The 19,724-nt window shown below is 35.6% G+C and overlaps 3 protein-coding genes across 6 annotated transcripts in view; 1 reads left to right on the top strand and 2 right to left on the bottom strand.

Moving 5' to 3' along the window:
* Sema1b (Semaphorin 1b) overlaps positions 1-10,715 on the bottom strand; it is a 49,459-nt gene extending 38,744 nt beyond the window's left edge. The window contains exon 1 of one of the 4 annotated variants that reach the window (XM_067770507.1): positions 10,576-10,715. The gene's annotated coding sequence lies outside the window, so the exon portion shown is untranslated. Of the gene's footprint in view, positions 1-9,595; positions 9,711-9,743; positions 10,130-10,166; positions 10,545-10,575 lie in introns of those variants that run through there. The other 3 variants (XM_067770508.1, XM_067770509.1, XM_067770510.1) reach the window with 3 other exon arrangements.
* Positions 10,716-11,667: 952 nt separating this feature from the next.
* Positions 11,668-17,840, top strand: LOC137243162 (rRNA N6-adenosine-methyltransferase ZCCHC4). The gene is made up of 4 exons (XM_067770513.1): positions 11,668-12,048; positions 12,113-12,354; positions 12,419-12,619; positions 15,893-17,840. The coding sequence occupies exons 1-4, from the start codon at positions 11,776-11,778 to the stop codon at positions 16,647-16,649; spliced, it is 1,473 nt and encodes a 490-aa protein (XP_067626614.1). The 5' UTR covers positions 11,668-11,775; the 3' UTR covers positions 16,650-17,840.
* Positions 16,666-18,554, bottom strand: LOC137243163 (TP53-regulated inhibitor of apoptosis 1-like). Its single transcript, XM_067770514.1, has 2 exons — positions 18,290-18,554; positions 16,666-18,223 (listed from the first exon to the last, which is right to left on the bottom strand). Exons 1-2 carry the CDS (start codon positions 18,434-18,436, stop codon positions 18,107-18,109), a joined length of 264 nt encoding a protein of 87 aa, XP_067626615.1. The 5' UTR covers positions 18,437-18,554; the 3' UTR covers positions 16,666-18,106.
* Between the last annotated feature and the right edge of the window lie 1,170 nt (positions 18,555-19,724).

Raw genomic sequence — 19,724 nt, 5'->3', positions numbered from 1 at the left:
GTGTGATAGGCGGAGCACGCTACCATCACACCACGGTGGCCGCCTAACAAACAAAATAGTGTTTGGAAAGTGAGCCAACATGACAGCAAAAAAACGTAAGTACAGATAACAGGACTTTCCTTACAGTGTGGTCAAAAACCGAAGGCTTAATTGTAGGCTCAAGAAATATTTTATACACATACCAAATTTCATGATAGTAGCTATTTTTTGTCAGAAGAAAATTACAAAAAACCTTCTACTGTAAAATTTACTTTTTGTTGGTTACACTTAAATTGCGGGAAGGGCTCGATATGTAATACCACGAACAGTAATTCCTGCCATAATTCCAAGGGTTTTTGATTTCGCCCTGCAGAACATTTTCATTATACTCAGTTGAGCAGAGCTCACAGAGTATATTAACTTTGATTGGATAATGGTTGGTTGTGGGTTGAACTTATGACGCAGAATAGAAAATAAGTAAAATTTTGGACAATGGGCGTGGCACCGCCCACTTTTAAAAGAAGGTAATTTAGAAGTTTTGCAAGCTGTAATTTGGCAGTCGTTGAAGATATCATGATGAAATTTGGCAGGAACGTTACTCCTATTACTATATGTATGCTTAATAAACATTAGCAAAACCGGAGAACGATCACGCCCACTTTTAAAAAAAAATTTTTTTTAAGTGAAATTTTTACAAAAAATTTAATATCTTTACACTATATAAGTAAATTATGTCAACCTTCAACTCCAGTAATGATATGGTGCAACAAAATACAAAATAAAATAAAATTTCAAAATGGGCGTGGCTCCGCCCTTTTTCATTATCTTTGTCTAGGATACATTCCTAGGGTCTTGAGATCAAAACATGGACCAGGGTACCCCTAGAATGTGTTTATAAAATATGGCTGTCAAATGAAAGCTGTTGATGAGTGCTATAGTACAGGATAATTTTCAGAAAACTGGGAGGCTAGGGTCTCGAGATATAGCCCAAAACGTGGACCCGGGTACCCCTAGAATGTGTTTATAAAAAATGGATATCAAATGAAAGCTGTTGATGAGTGCTATAGTACAGGATAATTTTCATACAACTGGGAGGCTAGGGTCTCGAGATATAGCCCAAAACGTGGACCCGGGTACCCCTAGAATATGTTTATACAATAGGGATATCAAATGAAAACTGTTGATGAGTGCTATAGTACAGGATAATTTTCATACCCCTGGGTGACTAGGGTCTCGATATATAGGCCAAAACGTGGACCCGGGTACCCCTAAAATGTGTTTATACAATATGGATAACAAATGAAAGCTGTTGATGAGGGATTTAATAGAGGATAATTTTCATACCCCTGTATGTTTTATGCCGCTGGGTGACTAGGGTCTGGAGATATAGGCCAAACGTGGGCCCGTGAACGCCTAGACCATGTTTTTGCATTGTGTGTATCAAATTGAAGCTGTTGATGAGTGCTTTAGTACAGGGTAGTTTGCATACCTATTGGTGACTAGGGTCTCGAGATATAGGCCACGTTTTGGATCAGGGTAACACTCGGATGTGTTTTTACAATATGGGTATCAAATTGAAGCTGCTGATGTGTGCTTTAGTACAGAGTATGTTTTATGCCGCTGGGTGACTAGGGTCTCGAGATGTAGGCCAAAACGTGGACCCGGATACACCTAGAATGTGTTTTTACATTATGGGTATCAAATTGAAGCTGTTGATGTATGTTTTATTACAGAGTAAGTTTTACACTGCTGGGTGACTACGGTCTCGATATATAGGCCAAAACATGGACCCGGATACACCTAGAATGTGTTTTTATATTATGGGTATCAAATTGAAGCTGTTGATGTGTGCTATAATACAGAGTAAGTTTTACACCGCTGAGTACTAGGGTCTCGAGATATAGACCAAAACATGGACCCGGATATCCCTAGAATGTGTGTGTATTATGGATATCAAATGAAAGCTGTTGCTGAGAGCTCTAAAGTTCATTGTGATATTCGATTTAGTCGCATCAACCTGTCAAAACTGATAAATATGCATGCGAAGCCGAAATAAAGACAAGAATTAATAATACCCACATACCTATTTAAACACGTCCTATTCGATTTGCCTGAAATTTCGTATTTAAATTTGCCTATATTAGTATTTACGATGCTTTTTTCCGGGAAGTATACCAGAGACGGACTGGGACTGAGACTCGGAATGGAACTTGAACAAAATACATACCAACCTCTGGGACTGGCAATAAGAGATGAAGAAGAATGAGAAAAAATTGAGAGAAGAGAAAAGAGAGAAGGAGACTGAGAAAGAGATAGAATGAGACGAAGATGGAGATAGATGAAGCGAAAAATACGGGGGGAGGAGTGAATACAAAGATTAGGAAAAAGTGTAGAGGGGTAGGGCAGAGTTACACGGAAAAAGCTTATTAAAATGTATGCAGATAGACCAAATTTAGGGCAGAACAACGTCTGCCGGGTCTGCTAGTATAATGTAAAGATATAACATTTTTTGTTAAAATTTGACTTAATTTTTTTTTTTTGTTTAAAGTGGGCGTGTTCGTCATCGGATTTTGCTAAGTTTTATTTAGAACACATATAGTAATAGCAGTAACGTTCCTGCCAATTTCATCATGATATCTTCAACGACTGACAAATTACAACTTGCAAAACTGTTAAATTACATTCTTATAAAAGTGGGCGGTGCCACGCCCTTTGGTGTTAAAAATTGTTTCTAATCTGCGTCATAACGCCAACCCGCCTACCAAGTTTCATCGCTTTATGCATCTTTGGTAATGAATTATCGCACTTTTTCGGTTTTTCGAAATTTTCGATATCGAAAATCTGAGATGAGTGCCCAGGAACTTACATACCAAATTTCATTAAGATACCTCAAATTTACTCAAGTGATCGTGTTTACGGACAGACGGACGGACATGGCTTAATGAATTTCTTTTTTCGCCCAGATCATTTAGATATATAGAAGTCTATATCTATCTCGATTAGTTTATGCCGTTACGGGGTACCGTTATGCGAACAAAATTAATATACTCTGTGAGCTCTGCTCAGCTGAGTCTAAAAAAATATTGTAGTTATTATATGGATGAATGCTCAACTAAATGCCCATCAAATAGGTTCCAATACAGGTGTTTGCGATGTATTGAAAATGATTGTGCAAATATGTAGAATGTTAGTGCCAATGATCTAACTCAGAAAGCAAACGATCGCAGAGTACTAACGATCAATGCCGACATGTATATGTACATTGTAGGTACTTATAGTATATTTATAATTATTTCAAAGAAAATAATTCTACAAGAATTGCAATGTATAAAGTGTACAAAGCTACATCAATGGATGCTGTTCTTGTTTTATCTACATACAAATGATGATCACATGCCACTGTCAGTTTTAATTCTTACAAATTATGCACATAGTATGTAAGTACAATTTATATAAATGTATTTTATATTTATAAAAATGTCTGATCTATGTATATACATACATATGTACAAATATGTATGAATGTAAGTTTGCAAAGCGCATCGTCATATTGGATAAAAACAAGTTGCGGTTTTTTATATTAAATTTCACGCTAGTCTCAATGCTTGTGTGTACCATATATAGTATATAGTATATATGGTACGGTATATGAATAAGCAGCCAGCGCCCACTTAAAACACCACCCTGACCCGATAAGGTATCGACAGTCAAGAGATGCTGTGCTCTGCTCTGCTACATTTTTAAAACCATGAATGAAATATGTAAATTAGTTTTGTTTGTATGTCAATTTTAAGACCCAAATGTATTTAATTTAAGCTACCCCGTGCTGGGTTGGTATTGAAATAAACAAACTTAAATATAATTGCGTATCCGCTACATGATAAAAATGCTTATCAGAAGAATTTAAGGACGTACAGTACTGTTAAAAACATTTTGATCCAGGAAGTGAGTGAAGAACGTCCTGTAAATATAAAAGAATACCTTTTCAGGTGAGAAACGGCGTCCGATCCTATAGACGTACCACAGCCCTGATTTAAGGACTGCTTCGTTGGCAGTTCCAAAAAACATCTGACTGATTTCGCTGTCGCAAAAATTTAGTTTTTCAAAATATTGTAACGAATATTAGCAGCACTAAGGGATACCAGCATCCCTAAGCCTATGCTAAGCAGTGACTTGTATGCACATCAATAATTCAATCATTATGTCTACACATATGTACGTACACACAGCGGAGAAGTAACGCACAACCACATGCATAAATCTGAGATACTCCCGAAAGTATGCAATGGTAGTGCAAGTGTTGCACACACATACAAGCGCATTGGGTTTGAAAGAAGCTATAAAATCATGCAGCTGTAGTTACAGCTGAGTAATTTTATAGCTGATAACTAACTAGTAAGTTCTGGAAATAGAAAAGCCTAGAAATATGCAACGAGGAAATCAGACAGTATAAAAGGCAGCAACAGTAGAGGCGCGACAATCAGTTTGATTTAAGACGCTATCTGGCGAGCAATAGTAGTGTTATTTTGAGAGTACTTTAAAAAAGGCCATTTTGCTTTATTGAAAAGTGGAGTTATTTATTCAACAGTTTAGTGATTCGAACGTTAGCAGAAGGTTCCAAATAAGAGGAATTGCAGTAAATTCGTTACAATATGTTTATAAATCAATAATCTCAATTTCAAATTTTGTTGAATCTCGCGTGAACCAAGGCTCGGGAAGTATATCTTTTAGTTTTTGTATGGATACTTATAGCACAGAAGGGTGGTCACAAAAATCTGTTAAAAGGGTTTTTTTAATCGCATTTCTTCAAAAGGTAATACATATATATAAATTATGGTCTCAATTGGAGAAAATATAATAAAAAATTAAACTACGGAGTTTCGCACAGGTCTATGTTAAGATTTCGGTATGGGAACCCAAAAATTTAAGATTATATCTGATTTAAGATATCCCACAATGGACTAGGTTCAGTTCCAATTTTTGGTATGCTGTTTTACTAATATGCTGGGAGATATCCTAGCTAAGCAGAGGTAGTTCTTTGTGTAATAACGACGGCATTCATTTCCTACGAAAATGCAAACTGTTAAACTAAACCAACTGAAGAATACGAACGAGGAACGACTGTAAGCCAACCGCAAAAGTTTTCCGCATAAAATGTTACTACTGTTGTCTACAACAACCACGACATAGCATAACACAATGTATGATGATGTTGTTGTTTTTATAAGCAGCAACAGATAAATTTCATACAAACAAGTAAAGGTGTCTAAGTTCGGGTGTAACCGAACATTATATACTCAGCGTGAGCTTCAATTGTACATTTCATTTCAGATAAATTACTTTTCTACATAACACGTGGCACCGCCCGTTTAAAAAAATCCCTCCGCATTTCCTCTTACAATAAAACTTGATAAGTGAAATATCATTGATTCAAAACTATTTTTTGCTAAATTATAGCTTATTACTTTCGTCTCCGACCCTTTTAAAAATCTTTTATATAAAAGTGGGTGTGGTCTTTAACCCATCTCGTCCATTTTTTCTATAAATATTTGCTGTTACGACAGCATGACATTGCTAATATGCGTAAAAAAATATCGAGTGGTGTCAAAAGACGTGTATTAATCTGGACAACAATAATCCGAAGGCGGAAAAGAAATGTCCGGAGATATTTGCAGTGGAAGTTGGCGATTGGCAAAAAAAATTGTGAACACACGTGTTTTGTGCGGATATAATTTTTTATAAGCGCGGTCGAAGGCCGCCAAGCCTGAGGTGTTCTGCGCAAAAATACTATGGATACCACCCCCGGTTTCGGAGGTATTCGCGGGTCTTTTTTCGGTTTTTCGTTAATATCTTTTGAACGAGTTAAACTGTTTATTTTCATATTTACAATTTGTGTCTGTACTCTTTCAATTTCCTGGATCTTTCAAAATTTGTAACTTTTTTAAAGTTAATTATACATATATATATTAACTTATTTATTCATAACACATTTAAATAAACCTACACAAAACATTGCTGCATACACACCCCCATGTTGTTGTTGGCTTTTTTCGCGGGTGCGAGCAGCAGTGAACAAATATGCTTGAAAAAAAAAGGCACAGATGAACTAAAAGAACAACTTTTTCATTCATCAGCAAAAGAAGGAAAGAACCGAGTCTCTGAAATGAACGAAAAAGCACAACACTATTAGTCATAAAAGCGCGGTGCCACGCCCATTTTTTTTAATTTGAAGTTTTTCCTATTTATTGTTATAAATCCACTTGGGAAATGAAATACCATTGATATAAAGCTCTTTTTTGCAAAGATATAGCTTATTTTATTCGTCCACGACCCTTGTAAAAATCTTTTTTTATAATAGTGGGCGTGGTCCTTAACCGATTTCGTTAATTTTTCTTCAAAGCATTCCTTATAGTACAGGCATCCTCTCTGCCGAATTTTGTTACGATAGGTTTAATGATTTTGGATTTATGATTAATATCTATCATACGCCCATTTTTAATTTTTATTTTTTAAATTTTATCAAGAGTCTCAAAGTCAGTCCAAACGTCAAATTTCAACATTCTAGGTATATTATTTACTAAATAATCAGGTTTTTTGTGTTTTCCAAAGTTATATATATAAAAAGTGGGCGTGGTTATCATCCGATTTCGCTCATTTTCAATACCTATCTATTCTGGGTCCAGATAAGCTCGTGCACCCAATTTGGTGAAGATATCCCTATACCTATTTACTCAAATTATCGTGTTAACGGACAGACGGACGGACGGACATGGCTCAATCAAATTTTTTTTTCGATACTGATGATTTTTATATATGGAAGTCTATATCTATCTCGATTCCGTTACACCTGTACAGCCAACCATTATCCAATCAAAATTAATATACTCTGTGTACAAAGCACGCTGAGTATAAAAATGAAATTATAAAATAGGAACGTAGTAACACTGAATGCAGGGCATGTTCATACCTCCTAATGCACATATGTATATAACTAGGACCATACATACATACATATGTATGTACATAAATACATTTTAAGTGTAGTTAGAGCAGAAATTGATTAAGCAGATAAACCTATTTGTGAATACTTATTCGCAGGTAATTTTTAGTTTCCCTTCTAGTATATATTCGAGAGCCCCTAAAACATACAGCATACTAGTCCGAACATCTCGGAAACGATTCGAAATGAGCTAATTTAGCCTTCTAGGCCGAAATACCCCCCGTAGTTCTATGAAGAACATCTGTTCGCCATAGCCTCGCCCGTTATATGTGTATGATACATTAATATTTATAACAGGATTCTCTCGGGAAGGTGAGGTTGCCGATTCGGGTTGCGGAGCTGTGAAGCTATTAAACTTCGTATTGTGCGTATCAACACTTGAATACCATAGCACCCTTGCCACCAAGACTTATGGCGATCTCTTTTAGTGCAGCATCACTTCAAGGGGCACACAAAATGTGCTATCACCACTTTCAATTGGCAGCTTAGTTAGGTATATGGGTATATATAGAAGATATACATATTTTATTTATTTATTTATTTATTATTATTCAGTATTATCTTATGAAATGAAATTTAACAGATTTTAACATTAGTACATTAGTGAACATATAATAAAGTAGATACAATAAGATAATAGCTAATGGCGTTGAGTGATTAAAATGAGAACAGTGATAACGCGATTTCTTCTAATGATTACAATGGAAGTTAGAATGCGGGGTGCAATCAAATAACATTTATACGGAGTTAGAAAGGTTTAACATTGATGATGAATAAAATATTAAAACAAAGTATTTTATTAAAATAAATAGAAATAAGCACATCGGTTCTTACGTAGCAAGCAACTTACAAGTGAGCATATTGTGTAAAATATGAAAGTAGCAAGAAAACATGTTGCAATGTTATAAAGGTTACAAATTGATGATAAAAAATGTATCAAAATAAAAGTTTTTAAAATAAAATGAAATAAAGTATTTAAATTCAGTAGAAATAAAGTAGATCGGTTCATTATATAGCAAGGAACTTACAAGTGAACTCATTAAATAAAAATTATGGTATACAAGTTTCGATACAGAGTTGTGCGTAAGGCAAGAACAGTAACAATTGCATTAGAATTGCTCCTTAACATACGTGAAGTGTATATTGGACTATGGAGATAACCACTTCTCATAAAAAAAAATTTTAATACTTTAAAGTAGTACAAGTGTCTTACAGGGAGAATATTTAATCTTCTAAAGAGACTCATCGAGTGCGTTAAACGGTTAGCGTTACGAATTCTTCGTATAAGACACTTTTGCAACATTAAGAGTGGTCGAATTCTACAAGAATATGCACTGCTCCAGCAACTTATGCCATATTGAAGTTTTGACTGTACAAGTCCATGATACATCATTTGCAATACACTATATGCACATAGTTTTTGCAGGCGATAAAAAGAGCGAACAGTTGCTAGCAAGTAAACTTTCATGGCTGAGATATGCGAAGACCAGCTTAGGTTATGATCGACTATAACACCCAGATATCTAAAATTATTGACAACTTCGACGTTGAAACAAATTGCGTCACAGTTTAAATAAGGAAAATAATTAACTCGAGACTCGTTTTCAATACAAGTTTTATTGCTTACAATAAGCTTATGAGAAGCGAACCATTCTCTTAGGAGCCTCACATCGTGATTTATATCCACATAAAACTTAAAAGTATTGTTTCATCTACTATATGCGATTGCCAAGTCATCGGCAAATGCTGTGACTTTTCCTATAAAAGGCATTGAAAAAATATAAATCAGAAATAAAATTGGGCCTAGGACTGAGCCCTACGGGACACCCAAATCAATTAGTCCAGGTGAGCTTAGATTATTGTTTAATTTCACCTTCTCGACTTCTTAAATTTAGATATGATTTAAACCAATCTAGAACGTTTGTTTCCACGGAAACCTGCTGAGTGCAATTTACTTAAAAGAGTATTATGGTCAACCATGTCAAAAGCTTTTGTAATATCAACAAAAAGACTAGCACAAGTTCCTTTTACATCCATTGTTTTATAAATAAACGAGCATAAGTTAAGAAGAGCGTCTTCAGTAGATACTCCTGACCGAAATCCATATTGCAATGGACTAAAAAACTTGATTTTCTCCAAATATTGCAAGACTCTGCATTTAACACTCTTCTCAAAAACCTTAGAGATTGATGGCAAGAGAGAAATAGGTCTGTAGTTATTTTTATTTTTCTTATTACCTTTCTTATGTAATGGTATGACAATAGCACATTTTAGATCGGCTGGAAACACTCCTGTGACTATACTTAAGTTGAATAAATGCTTTAATGTCAACAACATAGAAAGCAATGTTCTTTAAAGTACGATTTGAGATACCATCATTCCCAGAAGAATCAGTATTTTTTAAAGAATTTATGTACATTGTCACATAATGTACAAGTTGGCACTTGGTAGGGACTTTTATGGCAAATATATGTACATAATATATATAAAGTTAGCTAAGGCAGACAAAACGTCGCGCATAGCCTTGAAGTAGGAAAAAATGGCAATATATTATATTAATTAATATTATTATACATAATTTAACTACATACAGAGTACATGGATAAGTTTACGTACAATCCATCAATGAACTATTTGAAAGCTTTCAATATTCTTGCTGCTAAAACGCCAACACTCAAGTTAAGAAACTTAGCTGTTGCTAGACTTTTTGTCTTCATTACCAGCTTGTTCAATTGTTTCATAAATATTTTTATATCATACCCACTTTCAAATCTTCTACTTTTGTTCTATGCTAAATCTGCTGTTGTTCAATGGCTGCCACAAGTAGCGCAAGCCAGTCAAACCACCAAATTCGAACCAACAAGACACCGATCTCGATATACGAGTAATCGAACGAAACGAGTAGTGTTTGGGTCCCGCCTTAATTCAAATCCACTCCAATTCACCTGTAGCCCGATTTGTGACTAGTTTTATTTATCAAATAGTTTTTCTTTTGTCGTTTTTATTCTGGTTTGACACTACAGCCCCCTACTGATTGTTGTCCATAAAAACTTGCACACCACACCGCACCATATCTCCCTACATTAAACCCAACACGACGTAAGCGACGTGATGTTAACAAAAGCAGCTTGTTGTTATTGCTATTGTTGATGTTATTTCTTGTTGCTTTTTTCATACACTCAATAACCTTATTTTTGTTGTTATAGTTGCTCCACCATTATGCTTGGTTGCTGTTGGTAGTCGATGGTCTTGTTGTTGTTACATATTTATGTTTGTCCAGCGCGTACACTCCAGCAAAACCTGTTTGCTTTATACAACAATAAAAACTAAGAAACGTCAAGAAAAAAAAACACGACGCTCAAACGTTGCGCGCACATCTACACACAACCAAACACATGTATATGTAATATTGTCTATTTATGTCACTGCAGCGCCCATTTGTAGCTGCGCTCAACGAAAAAAAAATAGTGAAACGGGTAATTAGTCCCGATTTCCTGCAATTTTAAACTTGTTTTTAACACTTTATTTTTAACAAATTAACACAGTAATTTTATAAATTATTAAAGTTTAATACTTTAATTGCGTATAGAACTCACCAAAAACTAGGGATAATTGGAAAATATTAATTTAAAATAACAAATAAACAAAACACAAATCTTTTGCACAGTTCAAAATTCACTCAAGTGCGTCGGTGGCCATAGCTAAAATCGCAGCCAGCGACTTCTGTATGTATACATAAAACGGACCGGGTTGTCTTAGCTCATAAACAAATTTCTGCAGGGTTGCATACAAGACGTATCTATAACAGGGGCCTTTTTCGCTGTGAGTTTTAAAGTGTACATAAGAAAAAATGTAAACTTTGAAGTTCTGGTTCTGTAAAGCAAAACTGTGAGCAAAAAAACTCTGATAAAAACTTCGTGAGTTTTCTTGGCAGCCAGTGTACACTATTGTGACATTCAAAACTCATACGCACTGTTGCACAATTACTTTTTTGTTTTCATGGCGTTTGATTAATATTTTCTCACTGACATAAGAGTTACATTCAGCGCTCATTCAGCAAAACAATGTGCTTACAGAATCGCATGAAAATTTAAAGTGTAAATTGTGTGTGCAAATGAGTTTTCAATGAGTGTACATTTTTCTGTTTTTCACAGTTAGGGAACTGATTGACCACCAGGTGGTTGCAAAGCGAATTCAACCAATTCACCGTGCAGAAGAATGTCAAGCCAAAAGAAAATTTTGATTGATTTCGATTAACTGACATATTAAAGTACAAGGCGCTGTATGGAAAATAATCAAGAAGAAGCAATCAGCTGTTGGGATAACAACATCTGGTACTTAATTCGCCTTGCCTTGGCCACTTGCAAGGCGAATCCATACCAGGTGGTGGCAAAGCGAATTCAACCAACTCGCCGTGCTGAAGAATGTCAAGTCAAAAGAAAATTTTTATTGATTTCGATTAACTGACATATTGTTGTACAAGGCTTTGTATGGAAAATTATCAAGAAGCAATCAGCTGTTGGGATAACAACACCCAAGGCGAATTCATTACTTTTCATTGCTTGAATTCGCTTTGCCACCACCTAGTATGGATTCGCCTTGACACCACCTCTACAGAATTCGCCTTGGGCCACTTGTATGAATTCACAATGGCTGAATCCGAAGTCTACCATCCCTACAATCGTCAGCTGTTTACCTGTAATTTGCCAGCAACTAATAAAACCGCGGTATTTAATTTTGTAATTAAATTAAAGCGCGTGTCGGTAAAACTTATAGAAACAATTATAATACTCAATATGGAAAGTCAAAGCAAGCTACAAATAATTTATCCTTATGAAGAGGAAGGCACGCCGCCACATCCACACTGTCCACATGGACCAACGTTGCTGTTCAAAATGCCTACAGTTGACGGCGACGAGCAAATTGGCGCTTATTATGCTTGCTCTGCTCATCGCGATAAACATTTGTGTAATTTCTATATGGCAGTAGAGGAAGTGACTCCAAAGCAATTGACAAGACGGTATGAATTGGAGGAGTACATAGCTGAACTGAAGAAGCAGCGTCGGAAGGTGAGTGTTTAAAAGAATGTAATTGCTTAGAGCTAAATTTTATTCTAAATGTAAATATTTGTAGCTAAAAAATACCCACGAAGGCGATAAGCTTCACTACTGTCTCGATTGCAACGTTCCTCTGTTGCCCGAGGAGCAGTCGGACCACTCCATACATGAGATATTTCGGGATGTCAGTGAGAATTTTATGCATAATCCGACTCGGTTCTTGCGCCCACTGCAAAATGATAAAGTACAAGCACAATATTTTTTCGATAACAGAGCGCTGAATTTTTTTACAAATTGCTTCCTGGATTTGGGAATAAAGTATGCAATACTCGATGTTGCCTTCGTCATGAATGTGTCACTTATTTGTTATGTTAAATTTCAGCAAAGTCGTTTGTATAGGCGCTCCACGTTTGCATGCACATCTGCGGAATACTTGCCATTACGTGAAAAGTTTTCTATTGGATTTTGATTATCGCATGTTTCATTTTTATGATGATTGCTTTGCATGGTATAATATGTGTAATAATCATTTTTTCGATGATGCGCAACGTCAGGAGTTTGACGAGTTTTTAATGTGCACCCCGTAAGTATTCAAAAGATTTAATTATATTTTTTATACATCCGACTTGCATAGATAAGTGATCTTATTTGAATTAAACCAGACCACAAATCACTCTGGCTTCCCTAGGCATTCTCCTATTTTGACCAAAGTGATCAAAGTACATTATATTTTCCTGCCTCGATATTATTACAAACAGGTGATTGGAACGAATATAAAAATATAAATCGTATCTACAAAAAGCTAGTAAAAATAAAGAAAGTTAAATATATGGAAAATAAAGTCGAAATGAATGAAAATAACGCCAGAGAAATGTGGAAACATCTTAAGCAAGCGGTTTGCTTAACGAGAGATAACGAAGGGATTAAAAAGGCGATAATAGATGGTATGATGGTAGAAAATGAAACTGAGCTGGCAAATGGTCTAAATAGGTTCTTTATAAATAGCGTAATAGAAATTAATAACATCATAGAACCTTGCCGTATAGCACTAAGTGATGTACAAGTCAATTCTAGATTAAAGTTTGCCAAAATAACAACAGATGAAGTTATTAATATTCTGAAAGAGTTCAAATATAAAATAGGCGGCAGAAAACTTATATCTGATGGAGTACTTAAAGATTGTATATCGTATACAGGATATTTCTACGCACAAATAATCAATAACAGCCTAGAAGAGGGTCTTGTACCAGAAAAGTGGAAAACGTCAACGGTGATACCAGTGGAAAAAGTTAAAAAGACAGTAAAACCTGAAGAACTTAGACCCATAAACACCCTGCCTAGTGATTGTAAAATACTTGAAGCTTATGTTAAGAACCAGTTAACGAAATACCTTGAAGATAATAATATACTAGCCCACCAGCAGTCAGGCTTTAGAAAGAAACATTCATGTGAGACAGCTCTTAATTTGGTGATACATGACTGGAAAGAAGAGTTAAATAAAAAAAAAGTGGTTGTTTCAGTCTTCCTAGACCTCAAACGAGCTTTTGAAACAGTGGATAGGGAGATCTTAATCAAAAAAATGGAACGTATTGGTATAACTGGTATAGAACTTGACTGGTTTCGCAGCTATTTGAAGCAGAGGAGACAGAAAATGGTTATAAATACCGTGATGTCTGATGAATTGGAAGTACCCCTAGGGTTACCACAAGGCTCAGTTTTGGCACCGATACTGTTCTTAATTTATATTAATGATATAGTTAACGCTATTGAAGGTTGTGAAATCAAACTATTCGCTGATGATGCATTAATAATGATTAGTGAGAATAATATTAATTCTGCACTTTCTAAAATACAACATGAACTGAATAACCTGTATAAATGGTTGTGCGGAAATAGACTGAAACTTAATATAAATAAAACGAAATTTATGATAATAACAAGGAGGAACGTTAATGAGGATATAATTGGTTTAAAAATAAATGATGAAAGCATACAAAAAGTTGACAGTATAAAATATTTGGGAATTATAATTGATAACAAACTCAAGTTTGAAGAACATATAAACTACACAGTCCAGAAAGTTGCGAAAAAAATTGGGGTTATGCAGAGAACATCCAAATATATTCAAAAAAAGTACAAAATAATTATATATAAGTCCATTATAGAACCGCACTTTGTAAACTGCCCATCTATTCTATTCATTGTGTCAGACAAAGAAATAGATAAACTTCAAAAGATGCAAAACAGATGTATGAGATTTATTCTTAAAAAACCTAGAGATACTCGTACGGCTGATATGCTGAGAAGTTTGAACTGGTTAAGTGTAAAGCAAAAGATTTTTTTTCACGCTATGAAGTTTATATTTAATATTAAAAGTGAAAATGTACCTGAATATCTAAGTAAAAACGTAGTATTAGTTAAGCAAACACATAACATTAATACAAGGAATAAACACAATTTCAAACTGCCTTTATTCAGAACTGAAATAGATCAGCAAAATATTTTTTATAAAGGTCTAAAAAGTTTCAATGAACTGCCTATAGATATAAAAAGTTGTAATGAAATCGGGGCTTTTAAAGCAAAACTTTATGAATATTGTAAAACCTTAGCAATAAGATAGTAAATTGTAATATAATTTAATTTATGAATTAGGCTTTTTTGCCGTAATAAATAAATGAAATGAAATGAAATTAAATTGAGATGGGATGAACACTGGACGGACTCCAGCGCTGCTTATGGATACACACTTCCCAGCAAGGAGTTCGGAGCTCTGCATTACCGGGGCTCTCGGCTCCACTCCGTCTGAAGCACTCAACACAATGCTATACCTTCCACCACTTGACCTTGTGGCAAAAGAAATAGCGGTCATCGCCGCTCTACGCATAATGGAAACAGGTCTCTGGTCAAATGGATCTAGTGGACACTCAACAATCCTGGGCACGAACGCCCCAGTCCCAATACCAGTGCACACTGACTACTGCACGCCAAAGAACGTCTTCGTTGAAAACTATAGTATATATATACTATGGCGACAAGACTGGAATACCAGACAAAATACGGTACCGGGTGCAATCAACATATTTACGGATGGCTCTAAGCTTGACGGGAAGGTGGGAGCAGGCCCCTTTCCACCGGATCTGAGTCTAGAGGTCTCTTTTCGCACACCAGATCACTGTAGTGTTTACCAAGCGGAAATGCTGACAATACACAGGGCTGTGAATCATCTCGGGTCTATGCCTAAGGATGGTAAACGGGTGTTTATTTTCTCAGACAGCCAGGCCGCATTAAAGGCCCTGTACTCATTCGTCGATCACAGACGATCTGGCCAGAAGAGGCACCACCGACCATATCCTTCCGGGAAATGATTCGGTAGGTATACACATGGCCACTTTCAGGCTTTGTGTGAACACAAGCACTATAAGAATTGCAAATGGCCTATGGCCAGCCATATCATCGTGTGAGACATCTAGGCTAACCTGGCCCTCATATGACAAGGGGCGCACAGGAGCGCTTCTGATTTTAAACAAATCAGTTCTATCGTCCCTGATAAGGGTTCTAACAGGGCATTGTTTAATAGGTACGCATGGTGCTAGAATGATGGCAACGACCTTCAACTATTGTCGCAGCTGCAGATGTACAGAAGAGGAGGAGAGTGTCCAGCACTTTCTCTGTCATTGTCCAGCGCTTAGTAGGCGTAGGTTGGCCATTCTTGGTAAACCTTTTCTACATGGCCTTGCTGAGGTCTCTAGCTATGAAGTAAAGGCTCTAGTAAAATATAGATATTATAAATTCTGCAACTACTACCCGCAACTATTTTCCCTTTTATTAATTATCCTCCCATCTCCTTGTTTTACAGCACTGAACATATTATGATATTCACCGATCCACCATTTGGTTGTCGGACTGAACTAATAGCCGGCACTTTACGTCAAATAACACGTCTCTATAATGCAATAAATCAATTACCGCATCAACCTTTGGCCATATTTTGGATCTTCCCATACTTTTCCGAACACCATGTACAACAAGAAATGCCACATATGCGAATGTGTGACTACAAAGTCAACTATACCAATCACACTTCGTACACAAATGTTGGTGAAAAGGGTCGTAAACTCGGTTCGCCAGTGCGTGTCTTCACTAATATACCATTAGAGTTGCTACATTTGCCCATCGAAGAAGAATATAAATATTGTGCCTCATGCCAACGTTATACGGCGTTGGAAAATCGTCATTGCGTGAAGTGCAATATGTGCCCATCAAAAAATGGTAGCACTTATCAGCATTGTGATCTTTGTGGTTGTTGTGTTAAACCAAATTATGTACATTGTAAAACTTGTCGGCGTTGTACGCAAGCCGAAGAGCATGAATGCGAAATGTTTCAAGCGAATCAGTATTGTTGGATTTGTTTGCAAAAGGGGCATACAGAGTTTGGATGCATCGAATGGCGTAAACATTGTAAGCATACGCCTTTCGTTGGTTGCAGTGATAAAGAGATAATATGTTTATTATGCCGACGCAGAGGGCATAACGAACGCAATTGTACGCAGCGTAGTAAATATTTGGAGGAGTTCAAATTTCTCGGATCTACACAAGTTAAGTTTAAAGGATAGTATAAAAATGTAAGTGTAAGTGATGTATCTGTTTTTATAACTTTATTTAATACTTAAGCTTAATAGTATGACTTTTAAGTGTACTGCATATAATTCTTGTTTTCTTTAAATTATATATCTAATAAGCACTTGTAAATCTTTATGTCTATCCAGGCTGTTTCAATAATGATTACTAATTATAAATACTAGAGATTGATTTAATTTTTTAGATTCGCATTCCCTAAATGATTAATTAGCATAAAACATACTTAGTTCTTGAGAAATAAAAAAAAAAATGTAAGGCGCGATAACCTCCGAAGAGATCTAAGGCCGAGCTTCTCTTCCAATTTGCGTCGTGCTCCTCTTGATTTTCCCTACAAATTGGCCGGACGGGACACATGTTTTATGCCGACTCCGAACGGCATCTGCAAGGCAGATGAGTTTTCACTGAGAGCTTTTCATGGCAGAAATACACCCGGAGCGCTTGCCAAACACTGCCGAGAAATACCTAGTATTAAAATAGAATTAAAAATTTAAGCAATGACTATTGCATTAATAAAAAATCGGAAAAAGTCGAAAATCGTTATAAAGTATAAAAACAAACTTGATTAGAAATATCTTAAATAATTAAAACCGTATTGAGAAAATCTATAATTACCGAATAAGGTCCCGATTTTCTGCATCAAATTTGGACTCCATTAAAGTCGAACCCCGCCACTTTGGCCAATTAAGCAGAGATGAACATCAAATTTATAACTTTTGAAGAATCGAAACAAATAGAATAATCAAACAATTATACATTTTTGATTACAGATTAATTTATGTGTTTTTATATTGGGGATTTCAAATTTTAATTTATTTCCTGAAAATTTTTCATATCTTTCATTTCAGTTAATTTCTAGTGTTTTTCTGTTTATTTTTAAGACTAGTCAATTTCTTGTTGGACTTGTTTGATATATTCTACTAATTCAGACTTGTTTGATACATATATTCTACTTATTTCTAATTCAAATGGTCTACTAATCATTAAAATTTAAAATTATGGCAATTAATCATTGAAAGCACAATTCAAGTAATAATCAATCCATTAGGTTGTCATTACAATTAGTATTCATTATTGAAAAGTCTACTGTCTTACATTTTTATGTGCTAAATGTAAAATAAGCTAAGCGCAGCTGCTATGTATATACATATATACAGCATACGTATATTGATTAAAGAATGTTGTCGTATTTTGTACGTCCAGTTGTATTGTAAAACAACAAACCCCCTTTTTTAATTTTAAGAGTTCATTGTATTTATGATACAGAATTGTCGTCTTTTATTGAGCCTTTCCGGTTGGTGTTAGTAGGCTCGTCGAAACCAGTTAACCATGATGGTTTCGCTGTGGCAGTTGATGCACCTGCTGTTTAAGTTGTTATTGTCGGCATCGGCATCGGCGTTGTTGTGCTGGAGAGATCATATCCATTCAATACGGGTCAACTTTTTGTATGATCTGATTTTTGTTGTTGCTGCTGCTGGTCTTGATGATGTTCGCCGGTTGTTATGTCTGCATCGAGTTCTCGAAATTCAATTTTTTGGTCACGCAATGCACGCTGCAATGTTAATAATACTTTATTAATAAAAACCGTAACACATATATATTATATATAAGCACAAACTTTAACGCATTCCTGATAGACCTTGAATATTGGAGCACACAATGAATCGTCATGACGACCCTTGAGAAAATGTTCAGAAAACCAAGTGTTGAAACACGCATCATATTGCTTTTTTAGCTCTGTACAATCATCGCCCAGGCTATTCATGATAATGGCTGAATAACTTTATTTACATTAAGAAAAAAGGTTAATCACGCAACACCAAGGGCTTTTGAGGATTTTTACACCATTCAGATACGATGAAGGTGCTGTCAAATTAGCACGAATTGTAAAGACCATTGTTTACTATATAGTTTGGCAGCTTAAGTAGAGGTTATGTTGCGAATAGAGTGGAAGGCAGCGGACTAGGCAGTCGAATGTCATATAATGAAAGAATGGTGTTCGGAGTTTTTTCAAAGTTAAACAAAAAAAATGATAAAAGCTTTAATATAAATAAAACTATTGTTTTAATAACAACAAACACGCCATATATATTCTGTATACATAAATTTGTAAGGATTATCTCACTTTAAAAGTTGAATTAAATAATCTAAAGTTTTTTTCTGAAACTGAGTCGAGAACTGTGCGTGTGAATGTCATAGTGTACCTATACCAAGTGTGTTCACTAAGCGATAAACGTCAAAACTACAAACAGCCTCGCTCACCTGATGGAAATCTCAGGTCTAGAGTCGCATTTTTGGTCTCAACGACAACATTTTTGACTACCAATCGTATGGACTTTTTCAATTTTTCAATCATTCGGAGCATTCGGTAATGGTATCCATTTTGAATTCGCTGTCATTCAGAATCCAGCGAGTGCCTGTCAGAATGCTTGACAGATAAGTCAACACACTTGTACTTGTACACTATGGTGAATGTACGAATTTTCACCGATCAGCTATTATTTGCGCTACTTGGTAAAATTTACAATGGTAAAGACAACCAGCTGTTTGCATCACACATCACACATGGTCTACGGCAGTGCTGAAGTACCCTGTAAGAATTGTATGGGTTAATTGATTATATTCAAAACTGAAACACTTTACTGGAACCTTCGTTAGGAGCCATACGGCAAACTTGGTTAATTTTGTGAGATGGTTGGCAAAATATAATCACCTCCGCAAAGAGAGTGCGCCCTCCCAATATTTTTCATGTTTTCTCTGATTTCCACTTGTACGATTTTGGATAAGAGGTTATGTATGTGTCTACTACGAGTTCCGCCCCTCTCGACTACAATTTACTTACGAAAATAAGGGTTGGAATGACTTAAAAGATTCTACGACAATATCAAATCTATATCCAAATAAGATGGCATGGGTAGTATTTTCAGGATAAAAGCCCCAACATCTTCGGCTAGAGTTTATTTCCGCAACAACAACCATTGCACTAGTCAATACTACTTCCTTCTGATTATACTTAACACACTAATTTAATGCAATAAATAAAATGCCCACGG

This window comes from Eurosta solidaginis, chromosome 3, assembly GCF_040869045.1.
Source record: "Eurosta solidaginis isolate ZX-2024a chromosome 3, ASM4086904v1, whole genome shotgun sequence".
NCBI classification, from domain to species: domain Eukaryota; kingdom Metazoa; phylum Arthropoda; class Insecta; order Diptera; family Tephritidae; genus Eurosta; species Eurosta solidaginis.
This window is presented reverse-complemented; position numbering and strand designations above follow the sequence as displayed.

Excerpts from the sequence above, each read along its gene's own strand:
- LOC137243162 (XM_067770513.1), top strand. The coding sequence starts at position 11,776 with ATGGAAAGTCAAAGCAAGCTACAAATAATTTATCCTTATGAAGAGGAA. Across the intron at positions 12,049-12,112 it reads TGAAGAAGCAGCGTCGGAAG|CTAAAAAATACCCACGAAGG; the intron begins GTGAGTGTTTAA and ends AAATATTTGTAG. Across the intron at positions 12,355-12,418 it reads TTCCTGGATTTGGGAATAAA|CAAAGTCGTTTGTATAGGCG; the intron begins GTATGCAATACT and ends GTTAAATTTCAG.
- LOC137243163 (XM_067770514.1), bottom strand. The coding sequence starts at position 18,436 with ATGAATAGCCTGGGCGATGATTGTACAGAGCTAAAAAAGCAATATGAT. Across the intron at positions 18,224-18,289 it reads TCTATCAGGAATGCGTTAAA|CGTGCATTGCGTGACCAAAA; the intron begins GTTTGTGCTTAT and ends TTAACATTGCAG.